Below are 22,018 nucleotides of genomic sequence, written 5' to 3'. Positions count from 1 at the left end.
ACACGAAGACACGCATGCATCATCTCTCGTCTCTGATTATCATGATCGTATTTTCGATACTTTGACGAGACAAACCCAATGCTGGTGTGTCGAAGAAGACAGCCACAGCGGGCTTGTTCGAATCAAAGTATCACACCATATCTTCAGCGTATTACCAATATCTGTCCCAATATAGACCAGTTGGTCTAAGAGGACGTTAAACCCTAATAGTCAGTCACTAACTGACGACTACATTGTGAAAAAGGGAAAATGACGAAGGTGACAACAATTTTTATATCCCGAAGAGACATTCACAAGATGTGTTAGTAAATAATTTCGGGCATGATTTAGTGGATTTTTGTAAAACATCAGATATGGTTATTGTAAATGGTCGGGTTGGATCAGACAGAGGCACCGGGAAATTTACATGTAAAAATGTTAGTGTTGTTGATTATGTTTTGATATCAGCCAACCTGTTTCATACCATCAAAGAATTTGTTGTTATGGATTTTTGCGAAATGTTCTCGGATGTTCACTGCCCCTTGGTAATTAAGCTTGATTGTATTTTTGGACACAATGTTTTAAGTCATGATTGTGATGATGAAGTTGGGAACGAAGTGCATGCTTGTAATGTAGCAGAACATTTCGAAGGAAGACCAAAATGGAAAGCAGAATTGGAAACTGATTATATCTGTGGTCTAGAAGATTCATCGATAAACGATATTGATTTACAATTAGATGAATTGCTAGTATTTAAAGAAAATGTTTCTGTTGACGAAGTTAATAGAGTTGTTTTAGAAGTTAATAATATATTGAAGAGTAGTGCACAGAAGTTAGGGTTATTTAAACGAAATAATTTTGGTAAGAAACAGTATAAAAGGAAAACCGAAAATTGTCCATGGTTTAATGTTACATGTGAGAAAAAGAGAAAGTCCTTTTTTAAAGCAAAAAATGTACATAGAAGAATGAAGACTGCCTTTTCGCGTGAGCTCCGCACCAAAACAAGTCGAAGTTATAAACAGGAAGTAAATAAGCAATTTAAAAAATATCAAGCAGACCTTCTTAAAAAAATTAAAAACCTAAAAAGCCATGATCCAAAATCGTATTGGAAGATTATTAATGGAACACTAAGAGAAAAAAATGAAGAATTACCAAAAGTCTCTTCTGACGTTTTTTTGAAACACTTTAAAGGTATGTTTTCAGCAGGTGAAGATGAGGTTGATAAAAATGAATCTAATTTAAATGAAATGGTACATAATGATAACGCTGATTTAAATTGTATGATAACAGAAAATGAAGAATTACCAAAAGTCTCTTCTGACGTTTTTTTGAAACACTTTAAAGGTATGTTTTCAGCAGGTGAAGATGAGGTTGATAAAAATGAATCTAATTTAAATGAAATGGTACATAATGATAACGCTGATTTAAATTGTATGATAACAGAAGATGAAGTTTTAAAAGCAGTTAAAAAGCTAAAGAATAATAAAGCCTGTGGAAATGATCAAATTATAAATGAGTTTTTGAAAGCTTCTGCTGGGAAGTTGATTAAAGTACACTGCCCAAAAAAAGTTAAGGACCAAAAGCCATTTTTCGATCCCAACGTTGATTGTGCAAAAATCACACAAATCGGCGACAATGACCCACTACGCTTTGTGGTCGTCTTGACAGCTTCCCTGCCTTTGCTGTGACAGCAAAAACCGGTACTCAGACTTTGCCTGTATCTCTGTGCAGTCGAGCAAAGAATCCGCAATATTGCGAAAAACGCACGTGAAAGTAACCCTCCTGCAGAGCTCAGCACAGGTGATTTTGCCCCAATCAATCTTTTTCACGTGAACCATTGGTCCTCTGAGAGTGAACTGTCGTCAACAGAAATGCTTTATAAGCCTAGGCAAAATCACAGCAGGCCACCAAACAACCATGCCCCCAAGACTTCATCTGAACCTTGTCGACCGCGGACGAGCTCTAGCCTGGGTTCAAGAGGGTATCCGGCTCCAAGAGATTGCTGCAAGACTTGGCTGCTCCCATTCCATCATTGTGAGGCTGCGGCAGCGCTTTCTGGCCACTGGAAGTGTGTAAACCAGACCCCGGTCTGGGCGCCCTCGAAGCACCACACAACGTCAAGACCGCTACATCACACGCCAGGCGTTGCAGACCAGGACGACCACTGCCAGCACCGTCAGACGAAGGCTTGGGGTGGCAGCCAACACTGACATCAACGAGCAGACCGTCCGCAACCGCCTTCATGACCAGACGCTGCACGCAAGGCGTCAACTTGGCCGCATTTTACTGACGCCACGTCACATGATGGCAAGACTGGCCTGGTCCACCCGCCATTTGAGATGGAATCGACAGCAGTGGGCCCAGGTACTGTTTTCCGATGAATCTCGATTCAGTCTGGAGCATGATAATGGTAGGACCAGGGTCTGGAGGCGTCCAGGAGAACGCATGGTCCCTGCATGCGTGAGGGAGAGAAGAGCCTACCGGGGAGGGTCAGTGATGGTGTGGGCTGGGATCAGCGAGCACCACAGGACTCCACTGTACCATGTACGGGGCAACTTGAATGCCCTTGTCTACAGGGACCAGATCCTCAGGCCCCAAGTCCTGCCCATGCTGCGTCAGATTGGGCCCCATGCAGTGCTACATGACGATAATGCTCCCCCACATCGAGCACGGCTTGTGGACGCCTTCCTGCAGCAGGTACAGATCAACAGGATGGATTGGCCAGCCAACAGTCCCGACATGAACCCTATCGAGCATGCGTGGGACATGTTGGGCCGTCGTGTTCGCGAGAATCATGCTCCACCTGCAAACCTCCAACAGCTGCTCGTTCTTTTTCAGCAAGAGTGGCAGGCCATTCCCCAGGCTGATCTGGCAAACATTGTCCACTCAATGAGGGGTCGCTGCAACGAGTGCCGCCAGAATCGTGGGGGTTATACCCATTATTGAACTTTGGGAACCGGTGAAACATTGGAATTGACAATCTGCAAAGACTTGCGACTTTTGATTTTGACCCCCCCTTCACTTAAGAGACAGTAACTCAATTGTTTATGAATGGAATTCAATGCACTTTGGCATGATTGTTGTTGAATGATTTGACCACAACATATTACAAGTTCCATGTTTTTGGTTGATCGGTTTTTGCGCAATTTGTGTTTGGAGTTTTGGTCCTTGACTTATTTTGAGCAGTGTATATACAAAGCTGTTTAATGTAATTCTTTGTTCTGGACACATGCCCGACGAATGGTCTGTTGGACTTTTACGCCCCTTGTATAAGCAAAAGGGAGATGCTGAAGACCCAGCAAATTACAGAGGTATAACCCTGACGAGCTGCTTTGGAAAGTTATTTACCAGTGTTCTGAATAATAGGCTAACTGATTATTTTGATGAGTATTCAGTCATTGGTGAAGAACAAGCTGGTTTTCGAGCAGGTCATTCAACCCTCGACCACATTTTTACTTTACATAGTATTATTGATTACTTTCTATCAAAGAGAAAAAGGTTATATTGTCTTTTTATTGACTATGAAAAAGCATTTGATTATGTGAAAAGAGCTTTTCTATGGAAGAAGATGTTTGACGCTGGAATAAATGGGCGAATGCTAAATATTATTCAAAATTTGTATAGTAAGGCCAAGTCATGTGTTTTGGTAGGTAACCAAAAGTCAGATTTCTTTCAATGTTTTACCGGTGTACATCAAGGGGAAAACTTGTCACCTGCATTGTTTGCTGTGTATTTAAATGACTTACAAGCTTATATGTTTGATAAAACTGAACACCTCCCTACTATTGAAAGAGAGGTTGCTATGTTGGACTTACAGCCGGATGACGCTGAGCTGATGTTTAAAATGTTTATTTTATTATACGCAGATGATACAACCATTTTAGCAGAATCCCCAGAAGCATTACAAGACTCGCTTAATGTGTTGTCCGAATACTGCGATCTGTGGAGTTTGCGGGTGAACGCCAAAAAAACGAAAATAGTTGTTTTTACAAGAGGTAAAATACGAAATCTGCCAGTATTCAAATACAAAGATGAATTAGTTGAGGTCGTGTTCGGTTTTCAATATTTGGGTCTATTTTTTAATTAGAATAATAAGTTTAATAAATCACAAAAGTTGTTATATGATAAGGCCTCTCGAGCAATGTTTAGCTTGTTAAAGAAGTGTAGAAAATTGTCGTTGTCCATAGATATACAAATTGAATTGTTTGATAGAATAGTTGCACCGATTATGTTATATGGCTGTGAAGTATGGGGACCAAATTCGGTAAATTTAGCAACAAAATTGCAGCTACGTTTTTATAAGATTATTTTGAAATTGAGAAAGTCGACCCCAACGTGTATGGTATTAGGCGAATTAGACAAATTTCCACTAGATGTCCTCGTAAAAAATAGAATATTTAGTTTTTGGTTCAAATTGGTGGATTGTAATAATAGTAATAAGTTTTCAAATGTATTGTACCGTTTTTTGCATCGCCTCTATGTAAATAACATATATGAAGCACCCTATTTAAAACATGTTGAAACAACTTTAAATGCTCTTGGTCTTAGACCAGTTTGGCATGACCAGTTTAATTTACGATGTTCTGAAAAATGGTTTAAATTGAAAACGTTGCAATGCCTAAAAGATCAATATATACAATCGTGGTTTTCAGAATTAAATGAAAAAGAAACTTGTTTGCATTATAGATTGTTTAAAGATATACTGTTCAAAAAAAGAAACGCATAGCTTGTAATATTTGGTTAATTTAGTTATATGGCTACAAGGATATCCATCAAACTGCAGAAAATGTTTATCTGGTCGTCGACCTTTCGTCCATTGCCACAAGTGAGCTCTGCACGTGACGCATGCGTTATCAGTGGCTACAATGTCAAAATTGCTCATTTGGCATGACCACTCGTCATGCTTCAGTGTAATCTCGTGAAACTCGGGGAATATTGAGCTCTCACCATGTCTTCCAAAACCCATAAAAGCGGATTGTTCGCCACAAAGAAATCAGACGACAATTCAGCGACGAAAGATGGCCCCATTGAGCAGAGAAGACCGCCAAATTGCATTGGGTCGTTTACAAGCAGGCCAAAGTCAAAGTGCAATCGCCAGGCACTTCCACGTGTCCCAGAGCACCATCAGTAGACTGTGGGTCAGGTTTCAAGCCACTGGCTCCGTTGCTGACTTGCCACGAGCGGGAAGACCAAGGGCGACAACTGCTGCTCACGACCGCTTCATACGGCTCCGCCACCTCCGGAATCGTTTCCTGTCGGCCTCATCTTCTGTCCAGGCTCTCCCCGGGCCACACCGATTATCGTACCAGACCGTGCGGAACCGCCTGCATGAAGCTGGTTTGAGAGCTCGCAGACCTCACAGAGGAGCTGTCCTCACCCGCCGCCATCGCCAGAACCGAGTGCAGTGGGGCAACCAGCACCTTCGCTGGACCGTCCGGAATCACTGGAGACACGTGTGGTTCAGCGACGAGTCCTACTTCCTGCTCCAGCGACATGATGGTCGGAGGAGGGTCTACCGGAGAGTAAACGAACGTTACGCGCCCAACTGTGTGGATGAGGCACCCGTTCATGGTGGTGGAGGCGTCATGGTGTGGGGGGCGATCAATACCGCTGGAAGGAGCACCCTGGTGCACGTCCAAGGGCGCATAACTGCCCAGCGATACGTGGAGGAAATTCTGCGCCCACACGCCCTTCCTCTTCTGGCTGACCAGGATGCCATATTCCAGCAGGACAACGCTCGCCCGCACACAGCACGACTCACCACCCAGTTCCTCACCGACCACCATGTCTAGGTGCTTCCCTGGCCATCCATGTCGCCAGACATGAACCCGATAGAACACCTCTGGGATGAATTGGACAGACGTGTGCGCAGGCGAGAAGAAGCGCCGGCAAATCACCGCGATCTATTGCAGGCACTTCAGGAGGACACCATCCCACAGCAAGATATCCGGCATCTGATCCAGTCCATGCCCAGAAGGTGCCGGGCAGTTGTTGCTGCTCAAGGCAGTCACACCCCCTACTGACTTGACAGCCTCGGCACCCAATCGTATTGATTGACTGATTGATTTGAAGATGCAAATGAACTGTGTGTGCATTCAACTGTGTCCATACCAAATTTCAAACAAATAATCTAAATATTGGATTTTCTGTTAATTTTTTCGAAAAATAAAACAAATTTGGCAAGTAGCAACTATGCGTTTCTTTTTTTGAACAGTATACATTTATATTTGAAAATTATTTGAACATTTTACCCAATAACCTAGCACTCTCTTTTTTACGTTTTAGAACATTAAATCATAAATTACCAATACAGAAAGGCCGAATGTTAAATATACCACATAACGAAAGAATATGTGTTAAATGCCAGTCTGGAGAACTCGGGGATGAATTTCATTATATATTTCAGTGTCATTTTTTTGAAAATGTGAGGAAAAGGTTTTTACCATTGTATTTTCGTAGAAATTCAAATGCAGTCAAATTTAAACATTTATTTGAATTAACAAAGAAACGAAAGTTATTGAATTTAATATATTTTATTAAGAGTATTTTGAAAGAGTTCTGATTATTTGATCACGTGGTTTTTTTTTTTATTAAAACAAAAACAAACACAGAAACATATACATTCCTGTAAAAAAAAGTATGATTACAATTATTTTGTTATGAATTAAGCTTGATTCATTTTCGGTTAATTAGAAGTGTTGTGTCTCATTAATACATATATCTTTTTTGTCGTGTTTATTGCAATTTTTATTTTATTCATGTAACCCTAGGGGTTTTTGAAATAAATATTGACTTGACTTGACTTGAAACTGGATCACACGGGTTCACGATGGCTCAGGGGTAAGATAAACCACGCAAAAATAAATTGTTTGAAAATTGTTCGCTCTTTACGGAGGGCACCTCGGGTGTTCTCAATCGGTGAGTGTTTAAATGAAAGGGTGTTTGTACTGTGTGTAAAATCCTGACCGTATCTGTGATGGTTTACGGGAGGCTTACTGTGCCTTTAAGGATACTGACGTTCACTTTGATATGGCAAAAAAAAAAAAAAAAAAAGGTGTGGTTACGGTAACATAGCCAAAAAAAAAATAGGGTAGGAAGGTAGGCAATCACTTTTTTTTTTAAACTTTTTTTCTTCTAATGTGTACAAATTAAACCTACTTGACAGGGAAATAAGTGTGCGACTCGGGCGCTTTCGCTTTCATTGCGTTTTCTGCACTCGTTTTCTTGTGTGTGTTTTTTTTGTTTTGACAAATGTAATAAAAAGTTATAGGGTCGGCCCCTAAAAATAGGGTAGGTCGGGTTACCGTAACCACACCTATTTTTTTTTTAGGCTTATTGTAAAATTGTGGGAGAGAGAAAGACAGAGAGAAAGACAGAGAGACACACCCACACAAACACATACACGCGCGCGTACGATTACGCCCGAATGCAAATAATTGTAATAGAGTATCATAATTGTACAATTTCTGAAGGTATACTTATATATCCTTTTTTTGGACATGGCAGTTTGTGAACACTTTACAACAGCGCTTACATATCATTTAACATGCATATTTTTCAAACTACGATCACTTTTACCTCTTCTGGTGCCATTTTTCAAAATGGGGGTAATGGAACGTTTTGCGGCAGGTCTGTGAAAAAATATCACGGTCAATTGTTTTAATTGTTTATATGTGACAGTGAAGACTCAGCTCTGCATTGTGTCATTTTGGGGGGGGGGGGGGGGGGTTAGAATCGCTCGGATGCTCCCGGAACTATTGTTCATGTTTATTGAGAAACTGATCTAATTTTAGCTTTCGAAAACGTTATGTAATTACGCTATTTCAAGCCATATCGAAAAGACACGTTACAGTAATTCAAATAGACACACATCATTACAACAAACGTAAGCCAGGGATTTACACCACTTACAAAATAAGTCATCTGATTGTAATTGATCCGTCAGATACGCCCCCCCACCTCCTTTATATGATTCTTGGTATGTCATCATATTCAAACTTCTGCATGATAAAGTCAGCCCAGGAAATTTCTCTAATATGTTCACACTTGTTTCAACACGCTCTGGAAATATCACAGACAAAATATTAGTCAATTTATGTTTATACAAAAATGACATCACCTATCTCTCTCTCTCTCTCTCTCTCTCTCTCTCTCTCTCTCTCTCTCTCTCTCTCTCTCTCTCTCTCTCTCTCTCTCTCTCTCTCTCTCTCTCTCTCTCAGTCTGCTTGCCTGTATGTACATGTATGTCTATCTCCCTCATTGTGTCTGTGTCTCTCCATCCTTCCTGTCTATGTTTCTCTTCCTGTCTGTCTGTCTGTCAGTCTCTCTCTCTCTCTCTCTCTCTCTCTCTCTCTCTCTCTCTCTCTCTCTCTCTCTCTCTCTCTCTCTCTCTCTCTCATCTTGCTTATCAGTTTCTCTTGTGGAACCTCACAGGTAGCGACTTTAGAGCAGAGGGATGGGTCCTCTCATTTTACAGCTCGGTGACACCCCGGTAAGGCCTTATTGGGGTTTCATAAATAACACTTAGAGGACTTATCGAGCGGAGGTGGTTTTAAAGACCGCGGTATATGAGTTGCAGCTTTTTCAAGCCCCAGAGGCCCTATTCTTGAAAAATGGTGTCATTTAAGCACCAATGCATTGCGGACAAATACCAGATATTGCTCGCGAAAGATTTCAACCGATGCTCGATCATACCGGCTTTGTGGCGAAAGCGTACTAGCTAGTCTTCTTTAATGCATTACAGTGTCGAGAATTTGTAACCTGATACCGTGGCCGAACGGTAATCGCGTTTGCCTGATACTCCATTGAGTCAAGTTCAAAACACCATCTAGCCGTTATTTTTTTTTTAACTCTTTGTCATTTGTTTATTTTTGTTTATTTTCTTCATGTGCAAGAGAGTACGTTGTAAGGAATATCAATTGATTTTTAACATTAATTTTAGGCAGGAATTAGTTTTTGACTCACATGCGAAGCAAAAGTGAGTCTATGTACTCACCCGAGTCGTCCGTCCGTCCGTCCGTCCGTCCGTCCGTCCGTCCGTCCGGAAAACTTTAACGTTGGATATTTCTTGGACACTATTCAGTCTATCAGTACCAAATTCGGCAAGATGGTGTATGATGACAAGGCCCCAAAAAACATACATAGCATCTTGACCTTGCTTCAAGGTCAAGGTCGCAGGGGCCATAAATGTTGTCTAAAAAACAGCTATTTTTCACATTTTTCCCATTTTCTCTGAAGTTTTTGAGATTTAATACCTCACCTATATATGATATATAGGGCAAAGTAAGCCCCATCTTTTGATACCAGTTTGGTTTACCTTGCTTCAAGGTCAAGGTCACAGGAGCTCTTCAAAGTTGGATTGTATACATATTTTGAAGTGACCTTGACCCTGAACTATAGAAGATAACTGTTTCAAACTTAAAAATTATGTGGGGCACATGTTATGCTTTCATCATGAGACACATTTGGTCACATATGATCAAGGTCAAGGTCACTTTGACCCTTATGAAATGTGACCAAAATAAGGTAGTGAACCACTAAAAGTGACCATATCTCATGGTAGAAAGAGCCAATAAGCACCATTGTACTTCCTTTGTCTTGAATTAACAGCTTTGTGTTGCATGACCTTGGATGACCTTGTATTTTGGTAGGAAAAATGTGTAAAGCAGTTCTTAGTGTATGATGTCATTGCTAGGTTTAGCTGAAGGTCAAGGTCATGTAAAGGTCAAGCATGTGAGTCGTATGGGCTTTTCCCTTCTTGTTTAAATCTTTGGTTAACATGATATTAGTTTATTGATTAAGTTTGTTAATTTAAAAATGTAAATATTTGATTGAGAAAAGAAAAAGACCAATGAAGAAGGATGCTCCCCGCTTGAAAAATAAAGAACAAAAAGTGGCAAAAAAAATAACGGTAGCAGCAACCTTGCATGCAACTGAGATTAAAAAAAAATCCCTCCTCCCCCCCCACTCCCGTGTTTTTATTTCATTTAGTTTGTTTGGGTTGTTGCTATTGACTTTAAAATTGACACGCCGGCGGAAACGCCGGTAACACATGCGCAGAGAAGAGCAAGCATGGGGAATCTCCTATTCTAAAAATAACCAACACTGGTAGCTGCCGACCTTCTACCAGACGCACATGAATACCAGGGGAAAATAAATAATTACCGGTCGGTATAAACAAATACCAGGCGGTAGTTAAACGACAGTTTGACTTTGTCGGACACAATTTTACAGACTTTACAAGATATGAGCCCGTATTCTTGAAAAAGCTGCAACTCGTATTCTGGCCTGTAGAACCACTTCCACTCGATAAGTCCGCTAAGTGTTATTTATCAAACCCCGATAAGGCCTTACCGGAGTGTCACCGAGCTGTAAAGTAAGAGGACCCCCCCCCCCCCCTCCTCTAAAGTCGCTACCTGTCAGGTAACTTCACCAAAACTGCCCATGTCACTCTTTTCATACGTTATTCAAACCGTCAATTCTGAATAAATCTTCTTCAAATATTGTTAGTAGGTTTATGTCCCTCATGGTCACACAATGGTGTCATTTAAGCACCAATGCATTGCGGAAAAATACCAGATATTGCTCGCGAAAGATTTCAACCGATGCTCGATCCTGCCGGCTTTTTGTGGCGAAAGCGTGCAAGCGTCTTCTTTAATGCATTACAGTGTCGAGAATTTGTAAACTACCGCCTTTGACAAAAGGCTACACAAAGACTAGAGAAGTAAGGTGCATCAAACAAAATGCTCTGAACAAGAAATTGAATTGCCTTTCAAATTGTAGTCAGAAGTGTTTGTGCACATTCTGATATTTGGCAGATTTAAAAATACGGGGCTATGGTTTTTGTCAGGTCGATTTTAGTTTGACAGGCTGTCACGGGATGCCTAAACAAATTACCACCGATCGGACAAATGATGTGAACAGTTGACATAATTACCTTTTCCAGCATATAAAGTTGAACCAAAATGGAATGCGTTTTAACGCTTTTCGTAGCGTGCGAAAATTGTTGCAATATTTGTTTGGCCAAGTTTAGATTGATTTGCGTTTTTATGCTTTTATTAGCGTGCAAAATTTGTTGCAATAATTTGTTGGCCAAGTTTAGATCGTTGTACAGGGGAGAGACGATGAGTGGAATCATAAGAGGAAAAGAGGAAGGAAGCAACAAGCAAAATATGCGCTAGGGTGTGGAGTGATACAACGAATAATGTAACAATTGTTACATCATTCGGGGGTAGCCCTTTTTTCAACTTAGAAAAAGTTAGACTTAGATTAGAAAAAGTGTAAAATAGCTCATAATAGTCTCGGGTTAGGGTTAGCATCCACTCTCAAACATCACATGTCACTCACATGGCATGCACGCTTTTTGCAGAATCAGTGACGCCACTCGCACACATGCACAGACAGATAGACACACGCCGTTATACTCTGATTCTACCCCCTACCCCTCCACCCCTACCCCCCACTCCCTCTTTCTCTCTCCCCTCGTTCTCTCTCTCCGGGCTAACCGTCATAACAGCCCATCAGAACGCCCGCTTCGTGCACCCAGGTCCGCAGCCAATCAGATACCCACTTTGGGCACACATGTTAACCCGTGATTTGTAAAAATGTAAAACATGTAAAACATTTTTACAAATCACGGGGCGCACCCCGCGATTTGTAAAATGTTTTACAAATCACGTAAATGCGCCCGATATTTAACTCATCATCTCCAAAGTGAAGGGATCTATTGAAAGAAAAAAATGTCATTACTTTTTTGTCCCATCTTTTGGAAATTCGGGTCGCTTCCTACCAGTGGAAAGCTAGCAGTAACAGAGTCGCGCTACCCCAAAGTCAAGGGATCTATTAGTCCCGTTTCGCCGTTATCCCATTTCACCCCCATCCCATTTTGCGACATTTCACAGGCTAAGTGTCATTTTACCACCATATCATGTACCATTGGCTCCACTCCCCATTTTGGCGCAATCCCGTTTCGCCGTTAGCCCATTTCGCCCCCATCCCATTTTTGCGACATTTCACAGGCCAAGTGTCATTTTACCACCATGTCATGTACCATTAGCTCCACATCCCATTTTGGCGCAATCCCGTTTCGCCGTTACCCCATTTCGCCCCCATCCCATTTTTGCGACATTTCACAGGCCAAGTGTCATTTTACCACCGTGACATACCACTAGCGCCACATTTCATTTTGTCGCCATGCCGTTTTGCCGTCATCCCATTTCGCCGCCATCCCTATTTCGCGACATTTTGGATTGTGGCAAAAATGGGATTTTGCATAAACGGAATGTCTTCCTAGTTGAATAACGCAGTATAGTGGTATAGTGAGGCTTGGCAAGAAGAATAAATCAAAAATGCGATGGCGGCCAAATGGGATGGTGTCAAAATAGGATGTCGCGCTATTGTTATGCCACGGTAGTAAAATGGCGTTTGGCTTGTGAAATGTCGCGACAATGGGATGGGGGCGAAATGGAATGGCGGTGAAACGGCATGGTGGCCAAATGGGATATGGTGTCAAAATGGGATGTCGCGCTATTGTTATGACATGTTAGTAAAATGACGCTTGGCTTGTGAAATGTCGCGAAAATAGGATGGGGCAAAAAATGGGATGTGGATCTAAAACCACACCCACCTCTCAGCGTAGAGGCTCTAAACAAGAAAAATTAATAATAATAAAAGGCATGCATTACTTTGTGGAATGCGATATTTTTAGATTTTTACATTTTTACAAATCGCGGTTTTAGGTTCGACGTGATTTCTAAAATGTTTTTACATTTTTACAAATCACGGGTTAACAACACACAACGTTTTTCATGAATTCCCTGCAGATCCGAATAATCCTTAACAAAACACAGTAGGCAAACCTATTACAGCACTATTTTGGAAATATAAATTCGGTTTCGAGCTTGTACAAAAACAATGTTACCAGTTTAATGAAAGAAACAAGATTAAGACTATTGCGTTGTGGTAGCCTTCGTACTACATTCCATAAATATTCTGTTCTTAGAATGGGTAAATCCCATAGTGCAGATTTAACATAGCTCGTATTGTGTTAAAGAAATAGATTTCATTGACCTTTTGTTCTATTCCTGTAACAAAAAAAATTATTGGTAAAACAATAAACAGAAATTCTATCTTAAAAAAGCAAACAACAATCTAATTTGTATAATTATTCATTGATATTGTACATAATTCTGAATATTTACACTCAGATAGCAATTACTCTTCTTGTTCTTGCAAAATATGTGTCGGTGTGTATCGATATGGAACTCCATTAGAAACTAGACACATTTTTAGTTACGAAGAAAGGTTTGGGAACATAGAATCAAAGAAAAGAACAAGTTACAGAACGAAAAAGATTGGACTTGATGTTGGAAAAAAAAACCCATCCCAAAACAAGCAAACAAAACCACGACGACACTTATCTTAATTCCTGTCCAAAAGTGTTTTTTCCACGTGTATTTTAACAGGAGGTTTGAAGCCCCACACACATATGGGAAAGCCGAGGCTAATAATGGCGGCCACCATGTGCTATGTCCCAAACCCTACTACAAGTCAGGAATAACACATTAGAATACACATATTAATTCGCACGCACATTTACAAACATAAATATTCATTATCACATACACATTCATGCACCTGCCTGCGGGCATATAATGCAATGAATTTCCAAAACTATGATGACATTTGTTTTTCCTCCGATAAGAGAAAAATATTTCTTATATCCGGAGTCTCCCGATAAGAAAAACCTCGAATGTAAGAAAGCAAAAATAATTTCTCCTGGACACTCTTATAAACCCTTTGTTCTTGACCTCACTGGGTGAAGGGTCATTCGCATCATTACGCACGAATTTGTGTGCATCACAATAATTATCAGTCTAGTGTTTCCTTGTGAATTATATTTATAGAGAAAATCTCGATAGCAATTTCAAATAAAAAGCTACATCCGCCACGAATAATGTAACCCGAATAATGTAACAATTGTTACATTATTCGTTTTTGTTACATTATTCGTTGTATCAGTGGAGTGTGTTTTAGCGCTATAAGTGAGGATTGCTGTGCCGGGACATGAGAGGAGAATAAATAGCAGAAAGGCTGAGAAAGCAATAATAAAACACACTAGAGTTTGAGCGCAAAGTGCACGTGGGTGGAAATTAAAATTGCTGTGCAGGGGCATCGGATGAGTGAAAATATACAAGGTAGGACAGGAACGAGAAAATAAAGTAAGGGAGAGAGCAAGAATTGGTGCTTGTGTGTGCCTGTGTGTGTATGTTTGTGTATTATTGCGCGCGCGAATGTGCCTATAGTCTCTGCATGTGTGTTTGGCATGAACAGTCAAACGCTTGAATAAACTCTTCTGGCATACTGTCTGATACTTTGGAGGTAAAACTGTGTATCAGATGCCAAAAGTCTTTCCTTTTAGGCGACAGTTTGTATTTATGTCACAAACCCTTCAACTGTGATGTTTACGTAAAGCAAATGAATGAACAGACAAACAGATGACTGCTTTACTGACCTGGGTTAGTATGTACAGTAGACGGTGGTTCAGCTGAAACAAATGAGAAGTTCCCAAATTGATCAATTCCCAATTCAATGTAACAAAACCACATAATTATTATGTGGTGTTGTTCTTCTTCTAGAAATTGACGAATAAATAGAATCAAAGGGATTTCAGTCCATTTTTGATAAATAGAAATCCAGATCGAGATTTCTAATGTGATTTTACATCAATTTTGGGAATGGCTAGTAATGAATTCTATCAAAATGTACACACACACAGAGCTTGCCGAAATGATTTTATCAGTTTGTCATCTACACTACCCGTCATAAAAAAAAGTACACAGATACATTTAGCTGTAGATCTTTGTGATGCGGCCAGTTATATTAAAACCAAGTATATTGCCAGAATGGTAATTCATTCCCCTTTAGTATGAAATAAAGAGTTTCATCTTTTATAAATTAGTTTTTATGCAGTGTACCGGAGACATAAGACCCCTCCTCCCAAAAAAAATCACATTCGCAAAAGCCAACTTGCAGACACTAAAATACACAAAAAGTCAAAATAAGCAAGAGTGAGCCCGTTTTTGATCTCAAATGGAAGAACAACTCATTTTCTACCCATACACATTATTGGGTTCAGCTGTTGTGCCTAGCAGTGTTGTTTTGACATTTTGAAGAAGACTGGTGTCAGCCTCTTCAGAAGCCGTAAAAGGCTGTTTTGGCGCCATTTTGTTTGGGCTATGAGGGTAAAAACCCTCTTGTTTTTGTAATGGCCCATTGTATTGCTTTTAAATTTGACATGAGTATTGATAACACAATTGCAAAAACGCGTGTAAAATATCATGGCGTTTAAGCCTGTCTTACACTGTGCCGAATATCCTTACGAATATGAAGCCTATATATGGGGAGATTTATATAGCGCTTGACGTTCTCTAAGCGCTTTACATATTAATGTCTGTCATATTCTGAATGTTTCGCAACGTACTCTTAAGTATTCGCAAACCATTCGTAATCATCGTAAAGGTATGCGTAGCGCTCGCAAGCATTCGTAAGGATTTTATTCGTGCACATTTTGCCAACATCTTGCGAATGGTTGCGAATTCATTACGAATTTCTCAGGAATGTTTTGACCATTTCTTCCCAATTTATAAGAATGTTGCGAAAGCCATACGAATCCTTGCGAGTGACTGCATTTGCTTGCGAATGTTTTAAAAACAGGTAGAATATCTTGCAAACGTCTTGCAACTAAACTGCGATTTTGATGCGTATGTATTCTTAATGATCGGAACACATTCGCAAGCACTCGCAACCATTTGTAAGACATTCGCAAGGATTGGTAAGGCTTCCAATTTTCTATATTATTCATGTCCATGTGTCTATTTTTTTGCCGAATACATGTTCATATTCGCAAGGATATTCGGCACAATGTAAAGACAGGCATAACGAATGGTTGCGAATGGCTTGCTAGCGCCACGAATACATTGCGATGATTACAAATGTCTTGCGAGTACTAACGAGTACGTTGCGAAAAAAATAGCAATATGACTTCCTTGCGAATATTAGGAGCAAGTTGCTATGTTCAAAACAAGAGACGAATTGTAAGGAATAGTTAAAAACATTTACGAAAGTCTTGCGACCATGTCCCGATCATTGTGAATTATTGGAAAATGCTATTCGCAAGGGCAATTCGGCACAGTGTAAGAGTAGCTTTAGATGAGTTTGTTGAACGAACTGGAACTTTTCAGAAAATTACTGTAATTACTTTTTACAGTATTGTTGCAAAAATTCTGCATATTGTGAACTTCAACACAAATGAATATTGCATTTGGGGATCAATTTTGGTACAAAAGCAACAATGCGCTTGGGTGGTAGGGAAATGTGTGTGTGTGTGTGTGTGTGTGTGTGTGTGTGGGGGGGGGGGTCAGACAGACAAAAAGACAAATTAAGCAATAATCATACAAGCACGGTAAAATCTTCCATAGTTGAAAAAGTAATTTCGTAGGGCGTGCGCTCTCTCGTGAATGTACCTGATGTGTGTGTGTTTGTGTTTGTGTGTGTGTGTGTGTGTGTGTGTGTGTGTGTGTGTGTGTGTGTGTGTGTGTGTGTGTGTGTGTGTGTGTTTGTGTTTATTTGCCGATGTGTGTTTGTGTGTGTGTGTGTGTGTGTGTGTGTGTGTGTGTGTGTGTTTGTGTGTGTGTGTGTTTATTGGTGATAATTTCCCTACTTACCACCCGTTAAATCCTCAGGTTAACAACGTAAATGTTTAGAGGCTAGTGATTGAGATTGCCAATGAGCGGGTATGCGCGAGCGTGCTTACACTAACGAGTATGTACATACTTACATGTACACAAACTCGTCGCACGAAATTACGTCTGTCTATCTGTATATCAGTCTTTATCTCTGTCTCTCTCTCTCTTTTACCCCCGCCTCTCTCTCTCTCTCTCTCTCTCTCTCTCTCTCTCTCTCTCTCTCTCTCTCTCTCTCTCTCTCTCTCTCTCTCTCTCTCACACTCTCTTAAAAATTGTTCTTTTGCGTTCAAATTTCTCTACCATCCAAGCGCGTAGTTGCTTTTGTACCAAAATTAATCCCCAATTGTAATATTAATTGAAGTTTGCAAAATGCTGAATTTTTGCAACCATACAAGTTATTACAGTTTAATCAAAAGTTTCTGAAATGTTCCAGTACGTCCAACAAACTCATCAAAACGCCATGATATTTTACACGTGTTTTTGGCAATGGTGTTATCAATACTCATGTCAAATTTAAAAGCAATACAATGAGTCATTACAAAACTACAGGGCCCACATAAAAATGACGCCCCAACAAACCTTTTACGGCTTCTGAAGAGGCTGACACCAGTCTTCTTCAAAATGGCAAAACAACACAGTTAGGCACAACAGCGGAACCAAATACATTTGTATGGGTATGAGTTGTTCTTCCATTTAAAATTAAACTCTTGCTTATTTTGATTTATTGTGTATTTTAGTGTCTGCAAGTTGGCTTTCGCGAATTTGATTTTGGGGGGTGTCCTACGTCTCCGGTACACTGCATAAGCGCTAATTTATGAAAAATGAAACTCTTTATTTCATACGGTAGGGTAATGACCTACCTTTCTGGCAATATACTTGGTTTTAATATAACTGGCCGCATCACAAAGATCTGCAGCTAATTGTATCTGTGTACTCTTTTTTTATGACGGGTAGTGTAGTACCGTGTAATTTAGAGAAAGTTTGCTTGTTGCAAATAAACGATTGTCGAAAAATTAGTCAGGATTTTCAGCCCCTTTATCTCGGACAAGGTTTTCACAATAACTGGAGCTCCTAGGATTCACGTTTCCGATCAGCAGTTTATCCTGCGATCGGGACGAACATCTAACAGAATGTAATGCAGCTCGCGCACAATTATGATACCCTTTTCTTTCGAAAATAAGCGTTCACGAGTTCATTGGAGTTACAATTTGTTGCAGAAATGCTGGCTGACACGTAGTGATCGCCTCACAACGTGTTTTGATCGAGGTCACGTGGATTTTGCTTGAGGTCACGTGAGTTTAGGAAAACATACGTGCTTAGCGAACACTTCCAGTGATCAGCAAGCCATCGGGGGCGATTTGTGGCTCCGATGATTATAATTTCGAAAAAAAATGGGGTATCATATTTAGCACTCGCTGCATAGCAAACACATCATAGTTAGTTGTTCATCCTGATTGCAGATTAAAGCCGATCGGAAGCGTGGAACATGCTCCAGATGTTCTGAAAAGTGCATGTGTCCGAGATAAAAGGGCTCTTATTGAACCAGGGCCCGTATTCTTGAATCAGCTGCAACTCATATACCTGCCTGTAAAACCACTTCCGCTCGACAAGTCCGCTAAGTGTTATTTATGAAACTCCGGTAAGGACTTACCCGGGTGTCTCCGAGCTGTAAGTTAGAGGACCCATCCCCCTCCTCTGAAACCGTCAATTTTGAATAAATCTTGTTAACATATTGTTTGTAGATCTATGTCCCTCATGGACACACATTGGTGTCATTTAAGCACCAATGCATTGCGGACAAATACGAGATACCGCTCGCGAAAGATTTCAACCGATGCTTGATGCTTGTGGTAAAAGCGTGCTAGCGTCTTCTTTAATGCATTACAGTGTCAATTTATTTTGAACTGATTCCGTGGCCGAACGGTTCTCTCGTTCGCCTGATGCGTGATTGAGTCGAGTTCAAATCTCCACCTGCCCGTAATTTTTTTTTTACTCTTTGGCATTTGTTTATTTTTGTTTATTTTCTTCATGTGCAAAAGAGTACGTTATAATAGCAAAATTGATTCAAAAAAATTAATTTTAGGCAGGAATGTTTTTGTTTTTTTTAAATCTTTGGTTAAAATGATATTAGTTTATTGATAAAGTTAGTTAACTTAAACATGTAAACATTTGATTAAAAAAATTAAAAAAATAACCATGAAGAAGGATGCCATCCGCTTCAAAAAACAAAGGTGAGAGAGAAGACAAAAAAACTAAAATGCGGTAGCAGCCACCTGCATGCAACTGAGATTAAAAACAAAACAAAACAAATATAAATAACAAGTCGCGTAAGGCGAAATTACTTAATTTAGTCAAGCTGTGGAACTCGCAGAATGAAATTGAACGTAGTCCGCCGCTAGTGCAAAAGGCAGTGAAAGTGACGAGCCTGTTTGGCGCGGTAGCGGTTGCGCTGTGCTTCATAGCACGCTTTACTGTACCTCTCTTCGTTTTAACTTTCTGAGCGTGTTTTTAATCCAAACATATCATATCTATATGTTGTTGGAATCAGGAACCGACAAGAAATAAGATGAAAGTGTTTTTAAATTGATTTCGAAAATTTAATTTTGATCATGATTTTTAATTTTTTTAATTTTCAGAGCTTGTTTTTAATCTAAATATAACATATTTATATTCCTTTGGAATCAGAAAATGATGAAGAATAAGATGAACGTAAATTTGGATCGTTTTATAAATTATTTTTTTTTTACAATTTTCAGATTTTTAATGACCAAAGTAATTAATTAATTTTTAAGCCACCAACCTGAAATGCAATACCGAAGTCCGGCCTTCGTCGAAGATTGCTTGGCCAAAATTTCAATCAATTTGATTGAAAAATGAGGGTGTGACAGTGCCGCCTCAACTTTTACAAAAAGCCGGATATTACGTCATCAAAGACATTTATCGAACAAATGAAAAAAAAGGTCCGGGGATATCATACCCAGGACCTCTCACGTCAAATTTCATAAAGATCGGTCCAGTAGTTTACTCTGAATCGCTCTACACACACACACGCACACACACACACACACACACACACACACACACACACACACACACACACACATACACCACGACCCTCGTCTCGATTCCCCCTCTATGTTAAAACATTTAGTCAAAACTTGACTTAAATGTAAAAAGGGTCTCCCCGTGTTTTTATTTCATTCAGTAATTGTTTGGGTAGTTGCTATTCACTTTGAAACTGACACGCTGGCTAAAAAGCTGCAACATTGTGTCCTTCAAAGTCAAACTGTCGTTTAACTACCGCCCAGTATTTATTTTTACTGCCCAGTAATTATTTATTTTTCCCCGGTATTCATGTGTGTCTAGCGGAATGTCGGCAGCTACCAGTGTTGGTTATTTTTAGAATTGAAGATTCCCGATGTTTGCTCTTCTCTGCACACGCGTTACCGGCGTTTTCGCCGGCGTGTCAGTTTCAAAGTCAATAGCAACAACCCAAACAAACTGAATGAAATAAAAACACGGGGAGACTTTAAAAAAAAAATGTTTTTAACCTCAGTTGCATGCAGGTGTACATGGTATAGTACCTAGTAAACGCCCCCCCCCCTCCGTTTCGACCAGTGGAGTAGACAAGGAAAATAAATAAAGATTATTCAGTCTGCTGTTATTGTTGTTTTTCAATTGTTTCCTTTCCTTAGACATGTTTCGGGGATTGGACAGAAAAAGGTTTCTAGAGTGGCTAGAGAATCGCAATACATTTTTGACTGGGAGGAAAAAGAAGAAACGAAAGCTTCATCTTTGGTTTAAACATAAGTTTATTTAAAAAAATGTTACAATCATGACATGTGTCATGTATACAAAAGACACAGGTAACAGCAACAAGCTAGAAGCTTATAGTGGTGTTCCTGCATGGATATTTCAACGTAAGGCGGTAACGGCTGAACAATTTGTCTATTAAAATAAACCAACTCTATTAATAACATAATAAACGTTGCATAATCATTATAAAGAAAGACAGAAAGAGGAAGGAAGGAGGGGAAGAAAAGGAATAAAAAGAAGAGGGATGGGTAGGAGTTGTGCAGAAATTAAAGTTGTTGTCCGGTTTGTGGAGCATTGATTCTGGTTTGCCCAAAGCGGCCTGAACGTTCAATGAACGAGTGTACAATGGAAAAAAATGTTCCTGTTCAAATCTAGAGAATACTGTCTGTCTCCATTTAGAAGGTGGGGGAGGTGAATACTGTGGTTAGGGAGGGTATGTATGGTTTCTTGACGTGCTTCGCGATAATTTGGACAATCTAATAGGAAGTGTTTTACGGTTTCGGACGAAAATCCGCAGTCACAAGATGCATCTGTAGCAACGTGACGTCTCACTAGATCGTTATTAAGATCACTTATATATAGCCTGAGCTTACAGTGAATTGTTTGTGATATGCGATCTCCAGAATACCAATAACACGGCGGACTTAAATCGTTTTTTGACAAAAAGTGGTTGAATTCACTTAGGGACTCACTAAGTTTTATGTAGTCTGGTAAAGAATTCCAGAGTTGTGTTGAAGATGGGAGAAATGAGTTTCTGTATAATTCAGTGTTAAACGATGGAACTTTCCTATCTAAAGGTCTGCGCTGGCGATATGGGTTATTAGTTGATATTAATGGTGGCAATATCGCTAGTTTAGTAGTTTGGCACCTTACGGTGTACAATCTTGTGAAATAATATCAATTTTTGACGTTTACGCCTCTCTAAAAGTGAAATAAAGCCTGACTCGTCGTACAGTTGTTGATGGCTTGTACCGCGGACTGCTCCAACAATGGTCTTCATCTTCAAAGCTTCATCTTTGGCGGGAAGTGATGTCTGAAGAGGTTGATTCACGGGTGTGTGTGTGTGTGTGTGTGTGTGTGTGTGTGTGTTAGTGTGTGTGTGTGTGTGTGTGTGTGTGTGTGTGTGAGAGAGAGAGAGAAAGAGAGAGAGAGAGAGAGAGAGAGAGAGAGAGTGGGGGGGGGGGGGAGTTTTGTGCAATAACGCATCCTTTGAACACTTCTATGGCAAATGACCAAAATATCGTTTTTCTAGCTAAGAAACCGCCCACCCCCCACTGTTGGGCAAAATTGGTGCATGGGGTGGGTGGGCGTATACAAGGTAGATAACAGTAATATCATGTTAACCAAAAATTAAAAAAAACTCATTCTCGCCTTAAATTAATTTTTAAAATCAATTTTGATATTACAACGTACTCTCTTGCACACGAAGAAAATAAACAACAAGTCGCGTAAGGCGAAAATACAACATTTAGTCAAGC

General features: G+C 40.0%; 2 protein-coding genes across 2 annotated transcripts in view; one reads left to right on the top strand and one right to left on the bottom strand.

Moving 5' to 3' along the window:
- The window catches only part of LOC138975780 (lachesin-like), a 271,419-nt gene that overhangs the window by 43,408 nt on the left and 205,993 nt on the right, over positions 1-22,018 (bottom strand). The window contains exon 5 of the mRNA XM_070348534.1: positions 14,492-14,524. Coding sequence (XP_070204635.1) covers positions 14,492-14,524 — 33 coding nt within the window. The remainder of the gene's footprint in view (positions 1-14,491; positions 14,525-22,018) is intronic.
- Positions 1-22,018, top strand: part of LOC138975798 (uncharacterized) — a 270,784-nt gene that overhangs the window by 201,244 nt on the left and 47,522 nt on the right. The gene's annotated exons all lie outside the window — the stretch shown is intronic.

Source organism: Littorina saxatilis, linkage group LG1 (assembly GCF_037325665.1).
Source record: "Littorina saxatilis isolate snail1 linkage group LG1, US_GU_Lsax_2.0, whole genome shotgun sequence".
NCBI classification, from domain to species: domain Eukaryota; kingdom Metazoa; phylum Mollusca; class Gastropoda; order Littorinimorpha; family Littorinidae; genus Littorina; species Littorina saxatilis.
Note: the sequence above shows the minus strand (reverse complement) of the source record. Positions and strands in the feature narration are given on the sequence as shown.